At 34.2% G+C, this 12,769-nt stretch overlaps 2 protein-coding genes and 1 pseudogene across 5 annotated transcripts; 2 read left to right on the forward strand and 1 right to left on the reverse strand.

The window, feature by feature from the left end:
• Positions 1–832: 832 nt before the first annotated feature.
• LOC118035478 (uncharacterized) lies at positions 833–5,193 on the forward strand. 3 transcript variants are annotated; one of them, XM_035041053.2, is made up of 7 exons: positions 833–1,261; positions 1,760–1,828; positions 3,036–3,152; positions 3,233–3,307; positions 3,683–3,814; positions 4,632–4,773; positions 4,931–5,193. In XM_035041053.2, the coding sequence occupies exons 1-7, from the start codon at positions 905–907 to the stop codon at positions 5,089–5,091; spliced, it is 1,053 nt and encodes a 350-aa protein (XP_034896944.1). In that variant the 5' UTR covers positions 833–904; the 3' UTR covers positions 5,092–5,193. The 3 variants fall into 3 exon arrangements, with proteins under 3 accessions (XP_034896944.1, XP_034896945.1, XP_034896946.1); XM_035041055.2 differs by having other exon boundaries at positions 1,181–1,261; positions 1,760–1,986; XM_035041054.2 differs by lacking the exon at positions 3,036–3,152.
• Positions 5,194–5,710: 517 nt separating this feature from the next.
• LOC118035556 (uncharacterized) lies at positions 5,711–6,973 on the forward strand (annotated as a pseudogene).
• An 18-nt stretch (positions 6,974–6,991) lies between these two features.
• LOC118035480 (MICOS complex subunit MIC10) lies at positions 6,992–12,529 on the reverse strand. 2 transcript variants are annotated; one of them, XM_035041059.2, is made up of 3 exons: positions 12,263–12,525; positions 11,428–11,609; positions 6,992–7,455 (listed from the first exon to the last, which is right to left on the reverse strand). In XM_035041059.2, the coding sequence occupies exons 1-3, from the start codon at positions 12,372–12,374 to the stop codon at positions 7,441–7,443; spliced, it is 309 nt and encodes a 102-aa protein (XP_034896950.1). In that variant the 5' UTR covers positions 12,375–12,525; the 3' UTR covers positions 6,992–7,440. The 2 variants fall into 2 exon arrangements, with proteins under 2 accessions (XP_034896950.1, XP_034896949.1); XM_035041058.2 differs by lacking the exon at positions 6,992–7,455 and adding an exon at positions 8,245–10,669 and having other exon boundaries at positions 12,263–12,529.
• Between the last annotated feature and the right edge of the window lie 240 nt (positions 12,530–12,769).

Genomic DNA, 12,769 nt, shown 5'->3' on the forward strand with positions numbered 1-12,769 from the left:
CTCATCCTTTTATTCATTTTATTAAACTTCTTAACATTAATATGTGTTAATTCATTAATAACGGCACCACAAGAAAATTTGGTGACTGAACACAGAAGAACAAACCCCAAATACAAATGGATTTTAAGCCTGGGATCGTGAGGGTCCAGCCACCTAATATGGGCTACCCATATATTATATATGGGCTTCACAGGCCCACAGCTAGCCACGGTTAATTGCTTTCGTAAACTCTAAAACTAAATCTGTTTTCATTTTAAAATACAAAATTAACTTTAAAAAACTTTAATAAAAAAAAAATCAATAGTATATATTTTTCTAAAACCATATATATGGAATATACATTTTTTTAAATCACACAGGAGTGAGGTTTAATCTTGATTGATTGGCAAATGAATCCAAAAATACCCCATATCATCGTCACTAAAAGAAGTTATTATTTACTTAAATTTTTTTTTAAATGTTGTGTTTTCATGTTTATATTTTTTTACTTTAAAATATTTTAAAAAAATTCAAAAACATTGAAAATTTTTAATTTAAAATAAAAAAAATTGAAATTCTTATAAAATATTTTTAAAACTAAAAAATAAATCATTTATTAGGAGCATGTTTAGAAATACAGTATTTAAAAAAAAAATTGAATTTTATTTATTTATTTTAATTTTATTTTTAAATTTTTTGAGGTGTTGTGTTAAAAATAATTTTTTAAAAAAAATATTATTTTAATATATATTTTTTAAAAAATATATATTTTAAATCGTAGAGTCCCATTATAATTGTTTACAACTTCAACCGCGCTCGAAGTCAAGTGTAATAACATGCTATTATCCCCTCAGAAAGGAGGATAAAACCCATCAACCATTAAAAACAAGGAAAGCTAGCTGGGAACTGGAGAGGATCATAATGTATGCTAGCCACAATTTTAACTGCTCTTTTCTCCTCCTCCTTCCACTATCATTCGGCGACAAACAAACCAAACCACAAAATAAGTAAACGAAATCAAGTCAGGTTATCTTTTTCCATGATTTGTTGCAGCAGCAGCAGTATAGCAATCCTCAGTACTGCTTCAAGAATTGATGGTACTGTTTCAAGAACCCGGACTCGTAGCTCATTACCACTATTATCTCATTCTTTCCATTTCCAAGTGAATGTAAATGGGAATCATCAGCTATTTATAAGGAGGAGAATAAGCAGATGGTGCCGGGTGTCTCCAAATGTCTCCTCCTCTCTTGAGCTCCCTCTTCTTCCTTTTAACACGAACGAGGTACTTACTACTTTATTTCACTACCATCTGTCTGTCTATTTTTCTTGTTGTTAATTCCGGTGGGCATACGATGAGCTATTTCTCTTGTTCTTTACTTAATCACATGGTTTTGTACAACATGGAGCCTCTAGATGATTAGTTAGATAACAAGACCTGAACTTATCGTTTGGATTTTTATTTGATTTTTTTCCTTTTCTCTTGTGAGATATATTTTTACGCTTGCCTTTGAAGGGCTTGTCTAATCCTGTACAATTACTTGATATATATGTGTGCAAAATATATATTGACATGGGCATGAAAAGATGAAGAGTATAGAAAAACCATAAAAGAGACGTGAAATTAATTGCCAGACCTGGCATTGAAAGAGCATTGAAAGAGTGATACTTTCAATCTTGATTTCTCTAATTGATAGAATGATAGAAGTGTTGATGCTTTCTTAGCCCTTAATTGATGTGGTAAGAATTTATTAGTAATAATCTTTTCTTTTCATAATGACAGGTTCTAGTTCCATCTGAGAGTAAAACACTCCATCTATATGAAGCCAGATATCTAGCTCTGCTCGAGGAGGTAGTCCAAATGGTCATGCTACCTTGCACGCGTTTGTTTATCTAGCTGCTTGTATATTCACCTAGTTATTTCTATTTTGATTGCGGGGGAAGGACTTTGCAAGCTGTCGACCTTTGGTGTATAGATGATCTGAGCATCTCATGTTCAAGCCTTTTGAGGTTTTTATCATATCGCTGCTAGAAATGGCTGTTTAGTCAATATAGAGCTATGATAGGCTACTCCTTTTGTTCTTTTATAGACATCTCTACTACTTCTGTTTGGTGTATGGATGATCTGAGCATCTCTTGTTTAAGCCTTTTGAAGTTTTTATCATATCGCTGCTAGATATGGCTGTGTAGTCAATACAGCGATAGGATAAGCTACTTCTTTTATATTTGACTAAACAGCCATATCTTTATTCGTGCTGTATTTGTTGGAACAATGTTCTGGGCATGATGATATGAAGTAGGTATTAGTGACACTCATTTTAGGCTCATAAGATTCTTCAACTTGAGGATACGTTTCCACTTTATTTGAGGTGAGGTCAAGAAGAGGAATTGCAATTTCAGAGAGGAGAAAATGGTTTTGCATCCCTGTATTTACAGATGTTTCAGTCAGCCTTATGGATGTGTATACTAACTAGATTGCCAAATGTAGAAACAAGCACCTTTGCTGCTTTGCTACGACTTTTGAGTACCTTTTTTTTATTTCAATTTTTTTTGGATCTGCTTATTGTTCTTCTTCTTGAATGCTTGAACTTTCGGAAGAAGAATAGCAAGAAAAAGGGGAAGATGAAAGAAAGAAAAGAGCAGAAGCCAAGTTATGGCTGAGAGGTTGTTACTGTGATGTTTGTATGGTTAAGTGATGTTTTCCAGCCTAAAAATAACCTAGAACCCAAGCGCAGAGAGAGTAGCAGATTGTCACTTATCCTCATTTACCCAAATGCGTGCAGTGGTTATTTCTGGTTAAGTCATAATTCTATGATTCATATATGCTTAACTTCTGCAACTTATTGCATCAAACTCAGTTTTGTTAGTATTGTAATTTGGGAGGGACTGAATTCTTTGTTTCATGCACATTGCTTATATATTGATATCTTATATATAAGCATTTTTTCCCCATTTTCTAATCCATTGCTTGAGTTGAGAATTTTTAATTGCTGTAGCAATATTGCAATAAGCTAAGTCTAATGTGTGTGCAATCTCTTTGTGACTATCATTTGTGGCAGTCTTTATTAAGAAAGAAGCTGTTTGTGCATTTTGTGTTGGATCCTATTCTCATTAGCAACTCAGGAACTGAAGCATCCTTTGCTGCTAGATATGGCTGTTTAGTCAATATAGAAAATGTAAGCTTCCAAAATTTTGGGATCAAAACTTAGAGGGTTGGAGCACCTTTTCAGATAACTTGAGTTTTGGTACTCTGCAGATTGAACGCTTAGATGTTGGAGCGTTAGTCTCCATAAGGGGAATTGGCCGTGTCAAGCTTTTGAATTTTGTACAGGTGAGTAAATTGTCAATAGTATCTTTCATATAACTGTTTTAATTTTTGTAAACAAAGTTGTCTGCCTTTAAGAACAAGCAATGCCTGTGTTGAACAAAAATTGTATCTTTTCATTAGGGGTTTTGTGGTGGTGGAGGGAGGGAGGTGTTCATTGAGACCTGCCCATGCTTGTCAATTATTTTTGCAAGCATTTTATCTCTATAGTTATTAGCTTATTATTGCAGTTTCTAAGTCCTCTTTTCTTTTTTAGTTCTTGTTTTCCCAATTTTCCATGTCGATTTATTTTTCTTTTTCCGCATCTTTTGTGTTCATCCTGCTGCTTCCTTCTGCTTATCAATTTTCACTTGTTTTCGTGATTGTGATTCTAATTTGCAGTCGGAGCCTTACCTAAAAGGTGAGGTCATACCACTGCAGGATAGGTTTATTGGTGCAAATGAAATCAGCTCTAAAGTTATAGCAGTGAAGGATGCTCTTCGCAGTTTGAATAGCTTGGAAATCAAACTAAAGGTACTCCTAGTCCCTCTTGCTCTCTGATTCTCCATCCTCGAGTTTGTACAGTTGTGCAATTGAATGCTTTCATCAAGAAAATTCTAATCTGTCTCGCAATTGAGTTCAATGAGAGTCCAAAGATAAAGCACAAAAAATTAGCCCTCATTACTTTTCATCAGTGAATAATCAACTTTTTATGCAAATGCATAAAAAAAATCTGAAACCAAAAACAAATACTCAACTAAACTTGAATACCTAACTAGCCAAGGCTGAGATCGCTTCTGGTATTCACCCCTTCCATCCAGTTCTGTTTGGGCTAAAATTCCTTTAAGCGTCTGTCATACTAGATTTCAATTTTATAGGTTCCTTTCCTCTTAAGTAGCTGGCTGCACTGGAAATTCAGTAGTAGTAGAAGAGCCAGACATTTGTCTGCTAACATTGGAAAGAAGGTATATGACACGTGTGCTGTGATTTTCTCTGCTAACTTTTTTAGCGACTGGAATTTGTGGGGCTGAAGGATGTTCTTGGCAGTTGCAAATACTTTGGCATAACATATAAATGGTGGCAAAAATCGAACATTCACAGTTTGTCCCACTAAGGCATTATTGGTTTGAATTGAGTGAAATATTTTCTCCCACTTAATGTCCACAACTCGTATGGGAAATTATCTTGCAAGGCGAATTGGGGATTGCTTATATGTTTACTTGTCAGATTTTATGTGATTGGAATATTACTGTCATATAATTTTTGCACATTATTTACTGTTGTATCGCGTTACTGCCATGTGGTGTATATATGGGAGTAGAGTTGACTGCTCATCTATTCATGTCAATAGGCTCCCAAAGAGGAATTGTTGCAAACCTGTATTGCAAACTCTCTAACATGGGCAGAGAAGGAACCGTCCCTGGAATGTGATCAATCTTTCATCCCATCTCCTGCTGAGCGAATATCATTTGCAGCATTCCAACCTATTACAAGCAAGTGTTTCATTGCTCTTTTATTCTTAACATTAAAAAAAAAAGTTCCTTCACAAAAGCTTCAGTATTTTGTTGTGGTAATCATTCTAGTAGTTGGAATTTCACGACCCCCTCCTGCGAAGAAAAAATTGATCTGCTTGTTTCTGTTTTTTGACAGGATCTACACAATCAGAAACACTCAAGTTGCAGCAACAGAAGTTAAGAGCAATGGATCTGAAAGACACGCTACAAAGGCTGGACAATTCACTAGATTTAGTGAATGAGAATATCTCCATGGTAGCAGCCAAGCTTGCTATTCAATCATTAGAGATGCAGTAAGCATTGGTGGAGATTAGTTACTGTTGATGTACAGTTCATGATGACATGACAGAACTGCTATTCTATTGATATTGTAGCTGTGTTTTTCTTATTTTTGCTTCATTTTTCTCTCTTCTTACTGCATTTTATCTTCTCAAGGGAGAAATCTTAAGTAGTTTTAATTTTTATATAGCAAACTATCATTGTCCATAATATTGTAAATCAAACTAACACAAGCCTTGGTATGGCAGGATCTGTTTTTATAATGATATGAGAGGATCTTAATCTTCAATTTACGTCAATATTTTTCAGTTTCGGTTTTTAAATAAAAGAGCAGTCAAGCTTGCAAGATAAATTTCAGCAGCTGAATAGTATTGAACTATATTACTATAAAAATTGAGGGGCGCTTTCTAGTTCTTAAAACCAAAAGAGGGAAAAAAAAAAAAAAAAAAAAAAAAAAGGAGCCAGAATGGAAAATATGAGGCCTGGAATTGATTATGAAAAGCTCCAAAAAATAAGAAGAAACATCTGAGTTGAAAACGCAGGCAACTAGGATGATAATTTCATATCACGAAGTCTTGTCTCCTTTTTCCTTTGACTTGTACTTATCATCTATAGTTAAAACAGGAGAGCCACTGACATGGGATTTGTCTCAACCTTCTCTGCCTTTCTCAATCACCATAACCGCTACCACTACTATGACCATCAGAAAGCCACGTCTCCTCCACCACCACAACCGCCACAGCAGCCGCCTTCACTGCCTTTCAAAGTGTTCTCTTTTTCCTGTACGTCATTATCTTCTTTTCAAGTACTCTTTCTTTAATTTAAGACGCATGCCCTACAGTTTACAAATATCAAGCTTGCGAGTTAGTCAGTGGATTGGAGCTTTCAATAGTGGAAGGCGATGATAGCATCAATGCTTATCTGTTGAACGCAGTGAAGAATAATAATGGAACTGGGACATTGCTCTTGTCTGATATTTTTGGGTTTGAAGATTCATCTACAAGGGATTTCGCATATCGTGTGGCTTGTAATGGCTACAAGTAAGCTAGTTAACCTTGAATTGATAGGCAATTTCATAATAATGTTCATTTTCCTGTCATTTTGCAAACACATTTTCCTGATGTTTTTCCTCTGATACACAGGCATGATATTGGTTTGGTCACTTATTTGTAATTTCCGCACTTATGTTTGTTTCGTTCATTCTTAGATCCATTTTCCCTGCAAGTTGAAATTGACTCTTTGAAGCTTCCATAACTTTCTTGTGTAATGGAACAATGGATCACAAAACAGGAACCACAGGGGGTCAGAAAAGACATTGATGCGTCAACAAAATGGATGGTTGATGAATTCTTAGCTGCAGGAATATCAAAGAAGCATGGCGTAATTCTATGGTACAAGGATGGACCTGCTTTAGCCTCCAAGCATAAGGTTCCTATGCTCTTTGTTTCAGGTGACAATGACCCTCTTTTACAGTTAGTGTCTTGGAAGATACTGAGAAGAGAAAGGTGGTGAGGGAAGAGGTCATGGCTTTGCTCATCATCCGAACTCTCCTGAAGAAGATGCGGATGCAGAGGAGGTTCTTACAATTATCAGAAATTGGCTGCATTATGGTCTGCTCATGCAAAACTGAGAGCAAGTTCATGAATGTCCATGTATATTCATTATCTGAAGCAAACTTGCTTCTGATGATGACAAGGGAAAAATCTTCCGTCGGTATATGTTTGATGTGGCCAATGATTTCTTGGTATTGCTCATATGGCAGGCTGCTGCTTTGATTTGAAGAACTTCCTGTATGTAAACTGTAAAGGATAAGGACCTGGTAGTTCGGACAATATCCAGTCCCAACTACGGTTCCTCAATACTGCAATCAAACGAATTGTGATGAACAGAAACTGAAAAACAAAACAAAAAACAAAAATTTCACATCCATCAATCTTCATCTTTGATTTTCTGCATAATTGGAATGATCTATCCCGCCATGTCAGCAAGCACCGCGTGACAGAAGAGCCACCGTGTGACAGAAGAGTCCCTGCTTTATTACAAGGTGCTAGAAACTAAAAGCTGCACAACAGCAGCAGTTTTCTGCAAGATAACCTTTTTCCAAAAATGAACTTTGCGCATAAGATCTCAATCTTATGGTTTCAGCATAATCAATTATTTCTTTTGTTCTCCTGGTATTTAAACTTTACCCTGATAAAATTACAGGACAGAAGGTAACAATTTGAAACTTGCAGTACATTAACGGTGTCACAACGTTCATTCTACAATTTCGTAAGCCATCTGGGGAAAAGGACAACAACAATCTCATCTTAAGAAAAACCTGATCTGTAACCAAAGCAACTTGAGGATAGCTTCAAATACCAGTTCTCAGTCCTGGCCATCCTGGAAACAAAAGATCTCCACATAAACTGACTCTTCATTTAGATTCTTATAATAAATATGAGTTCATAAAAAAAAAAAAAAGATTCATAAATAAAGATCCAACAGATCTTATTAATCACAATGCAATAATACACTTAAGACACCGAGTTGGCTTTGGTTGGTGCATGAACATCAAAATAAAACCCCGTTCAGATTCTTTATCATTATTAATGTGCAGGCCATAGGCCATCACCATGTAATAATTAACAGAGTATGCCCTCAACAAGATTGTCATGTTTCCTGGTTCTCCTTCTAACCCCATTTTACTCTGACTGAACTACTTTTAGAGAACTCAATTATGTTGAGTGGGAATTGTAGGTCACTCAGGCCACCTACAAGTCTAAAGAGCAGCCAAACAAAGACCAGAAAAAGGTGTTAATTTTATAATTAAAATAAGGAATTGACAGTAATCAAAAGAATTCCAGTACAATTATATTTCACAATAAGAATATGGCATTATTTTAACTAGAACAAAGAAGCAAAGTTACACAGAATCTCATTGGTCAACATTTACAACATCACTTTTCTCAATGTTACATGCACAAAGTTACACTAAATTGATATGCTTGAATTTAACGTTGAGGAAAATATGAATATGACAGCTTGGTATCTAATAATCCATGTATTCATTGAGGATATTCTATCTCCTGCTTAAACCTAAAAGTCAGAAAGTGTGCTAATATAGTCAAAAGGGAATAGATAGATGACTATGAATATTCTAAGATTGTAATGAATTTAACTCTTGCAGTATTTTATGAAAAAAAAAAAAAAAACATTGCTTATTGAACCCATTCGCTAAGGTGCAATTAATGGATGGCTTGTTATGTAACAAAAGAAATGGGAATTCATTCATTCTTAAGTGTGAGAACCAAGTCGAAAAAAGGTTCTATTGACAGGAACACTTTTATCATATCCCTTGGAAAGGAAAAAATCCATATAGAAAAGGAGAGGGACGAAAACAGGAAATAAAAAAAGAAGAAGAAGAAGAGGAAGATTCCGATCTACTACCTCATGCCGACACTTATTGACCTAGTGAATTAAGAATTGAAATTTCTTATAATTCAAATAATAGAAATAATAGTCTTGTCAGTGCAAATCTGAGAAAAAGTAATGATTAGACAACTGAAAAACATTCAGGGGAAGAAGCAAACATTTTAAAGCACATTAAATAAACTGATTAAACCAAAGTTTTAACTTTGGCATACTTATTCCAAAAGTTTTGCTGTCATCAGTACTGAGACTACGGTTATCAAGATAAATAAAGTAGGCAGCATGACTGCATAACATAATTGTAAATTGAACAACCTGCAAACTCATCATAATAGCCAACCAAAAAAAATTATTGAAGTTTAGGCAGAGCATATTTAAGGTGGACTCAAGAAAACAGGTTAATTGCATTCCATGTACTTCTACTATGGGTATTTGATCAGTTGAGCTCCCCTACTATTAAAATGATTAACAAGATCCTTTTATTCTATATTCTGTATTATTTAGGACCCTCAAACATTAACATTAACAATCATGTGCTGTCATGCTGACTGCATGACACCAAATTGGATGGAAAAAAAATTAAGAATTAAAATTAATTTTTCTTAATTTCCTTTAGATTTTAGAAAAGAAAAATTAATAAAACTTAAAACTCCAAATTATCCTTGTTTAGACAGTTAAATAACCACTCTTTAACCCCAACTAAAAAAATTGAAACCCCTCCTGCCTCCCTTTCTCATGGAACAAATTAAAAGAAGAAGAAGAAGAAGAAGATGAGAGCAGGTTCAGTAATTAATCAATCCTACTTTTAATCAATCGAAACCCTAACCAACAAAAATACCCCCTTGTTTATTCCCATTGCTATCATCTTCCATTATTCACTCCCTCCTCTCTCTTTCTAATAATTTAACCAGTACAGTAATTATAAACCAAAGAGAGCCCAGAACCAGCAGAGCAATTTTTTAATGCAAAAGGAACAATCCTAAATACGAAGTCTTGGATAAAAATAGAATAGATCGGCTTTGAATGCTAGAAATACTGATTTATGGCTTGAAAGAATGTAGTTTGTGAGCTACTTCTTTTGGATGTTCTTGCTGGTTCTCCTAGCCCACTACTTCACTTGAAGCAATTTGTGCCATGGACCTTCAACGCATCTTTCTTTTTGTCAATGATGCCCTCAACTAGTTAAATGGGCATGGCGAGCAATGTTTCTTAATTAATTTAGTGTTAATTTGTTTTGTGAGAAAGAGGGAGAAGGGTTTCAATTTTTTTTAGTTTTAGGGGTAAAGAGGGGTGATTTACCCTTGTCTGAACAAGGGTACTTTGGAATTTTCAAGTTTTATTGATTTTCTATTATTTTTAATTTTCTATAATGTAAAGTAAATTTAAAAATAATAATTTTTATTCTTCTTGTTTTTTTCCATTCATGTTAACACTTGAGGGTCTTAAATGTTAACAGAATATATTGTAAAAGGATTCCATTAATCTTATTTGTAGTATAGGGACCCAACTAATCAAACATCAATAGCAGAGGAATGTCAGATGCAATTTAACCCTTAAGAAAACAAACACACACACACAATGTAAAGAATTGACAAAGTGAGGGGTGATAATGAAAAGATATGGTCCTTTTAGATATTGAATCTAGGCCTTGCTAATGTCAAACAGGCCATTGCTTGCAAGTTTTAACTCTAAATGTTGCTTGCTCTTTAATTAATATAACATTTTTTTTTTCTCGAACACATTCCACTAAGTAAAGAATTCCACTAAAATGCAATCATCTACAGCTTCTTATGAATATTTCTACACCCATTTTAATCAAAATGATGTTTCAATGAACTGAGCTATCTTCCTAAGGTGCATCGTGCATGTGTTAAAGTTGCAAAATAAGGCAGGTGTCCTTCAACAAATGATATGATAATCAGAATACATTACGGATATGAAAAATGAAAACAATGACAAGTAGACAGAAAAAAAATCAATAGTACTAGCATAGGTCTCTATAAAAGGTCAGAAACTACGCAAATAATATTTGACAAGTCAAAATATTTGAATCTACAGTTCATTTTGCCAAGTCAACAAGTAGTAAAGCGAAAGAATGGCATAAAAAAACAACAATCAAGACAAGCATTAATTACCTAGCCCCCTAATGACACAATTTCTTGGTCATGAACAAGTGTGACATAATCTAAGAACAAAAGGGAATTGTGAGTGACTTGTAGAGGATAGAATCATAAACCTACATTCATCTACAAATGCATTATGATTTTACTCTGATTTTATTACTACTGCTACTGCTACTGCTACTACTACTACTATTTATGATGTGGAGCCATTCCAGTTAAATGAAAAAGAACACAAAGAATCCTACCTTTGTGAAAATCGGACTGTAAGGTACAGAGATATACACATTTACAATGCATTATGCCCCACCACACTTTTAGATGGGATTCATGCAGTTTTATGTCGGTAGAGGAGATACCAAACACAAACCAGTAAGAAGGCATATTATAAAATGGTAAAGAACAGTTCTCCCATTTTTCATAAATCGACAAGTTATAACATCGACTTCTTCAATCCTTTGATGCTTTATCATTAGATTCCTAACATCTAAGTTCCTTAAAAAAGTAACCATTTGTAAGTACCAAAACCATGCTCATCATATATGAGAACGCGAACTATGACAACTTTTATGACAGCTCATATTGTAAAAATTTCACCTCATACAAAATGTACTATGTTCCTTGCAAGAGTATATAAAAGCCATTTTTCAGGCATACACACATTATATGGACCATTGCCACTAGGCAAAAACACATGGAAATAAACATATAACAATATGTTCTCAAGATTTACACAGAAGGCAGCACAATTATCAGTGAAAGGAGTCCAAAAGAGAGTGAAAATTTTTACTTATGTACATGTTTGTCGTTATCATCAGCATACCTGAGAAACAGGAGTACTCAAAGTATGAGGAGGTTGTAACTCTTCAGGAGCACTTGAAGTAGTCTTAGGTGGTACCAACTTTGCAGTTGACCCATCAAAAATTCGAGAGCAGTCAGTACATGCAGATCCAATGCCTACTCCAGCACCGAAAGCTATAGATGCCCAGCGAGTCACTGGGGTCCCTATTTGAAAAAAAAAAAAAATATATATATATATATATATATATATATATATGAAAACATCGATCAATTTGAGATTCTCACTGAAGGGCAAAAATATAATGTAACCAGTCAACGACACATAAGAGTAGAGCTATCTATACAATAGACCAAGTTTTCACACCAAGCATAAAATGCCAGGCGCCTAATAAATAAGTTATCTAAACCATTCAGATCCTCGAAACTTAAAAGACGCAGCACTACGGGAAGCTTTCACTTTTTACATTTTACGAACTCTGTTAGATAAATGCAAGTTTGCTTATTGAAAATCTTAATCGATAATAAATTTAACCTCCATTGTTCTCTTCAGAAAACATAACATTTGTCACTCACAAATCCAAAAAAATAGAGGAGGAAATTTCAATGTAAAATCAAAAGAATAAATCTGGGTTCACTACTAAAATAACAGCAGTGAAGAATTAGGCCAAAGTAAACATCAAAACTTGTAAATTAGCAACAAAACCCTGACTCAATACAAAATAATTAGGGTGGCAGTAACGAATAACCGCAGAAAAGAGAAACGAAGAAAACCCAGAACCACAAGCCATTTATTATTCATTAACGAAACAAGAGGATAAGAAAATTCAAATGAATGACAGAGAAAGAGATAGACTGACTGAAGAGAAGAAGACCGCCAAAAGCCCCGGCCAATGAAGAGTAAACAAAACGACGGACCGACAGATCTAGACAAGCGTCCCATTTTGCATTCACGTCGGTTTTCTCTGCCATTGATTTTATATTATTTTTCTTTTGGTTCTTCTGATGTTCTTCTTCTATTTATCCGATGTCTGCCTGAAGGAGAAAGATGCGGCGTTATTATTTCGATTTTGGGTTGAAATTGAGGTTTCCTTTTCTTTCAGGTTTTGCTAATGATTTATTTGGGAGTTCAGGTTAAGTTTTTAAAAAAACATATTTATTTAAAAAAATATATTAAAAATATATTTTTTATTTTTTAAAATTTATTTTTTAATTATTATATTAAAATGATATAAAAATTTTAATTTAAAATAAAAAAATTCAAAATTTTATGAAAAGCCAGAGCAGCCGTTGCTTGAATCTTTCAAATAAAACCTAAATCGTTATGGATCTCTTTTTTCTTATATAAAAAAAAAAAAAAGTGTTGT

This window comes from Populus alba, chromosome 13 (genome assembly GCF_005239225.2).
Source record: "Populus alba chromosome 13, ASM523922v2, whole genome shotgun sequence".
NCBI classification, from domain to species: domain Eukaryota; kingdom Viridiplantae; phylum Streptophyta; class Magnoliopsida; order Malpighiales; family Salicaceae; genus Populus; species Populus alba.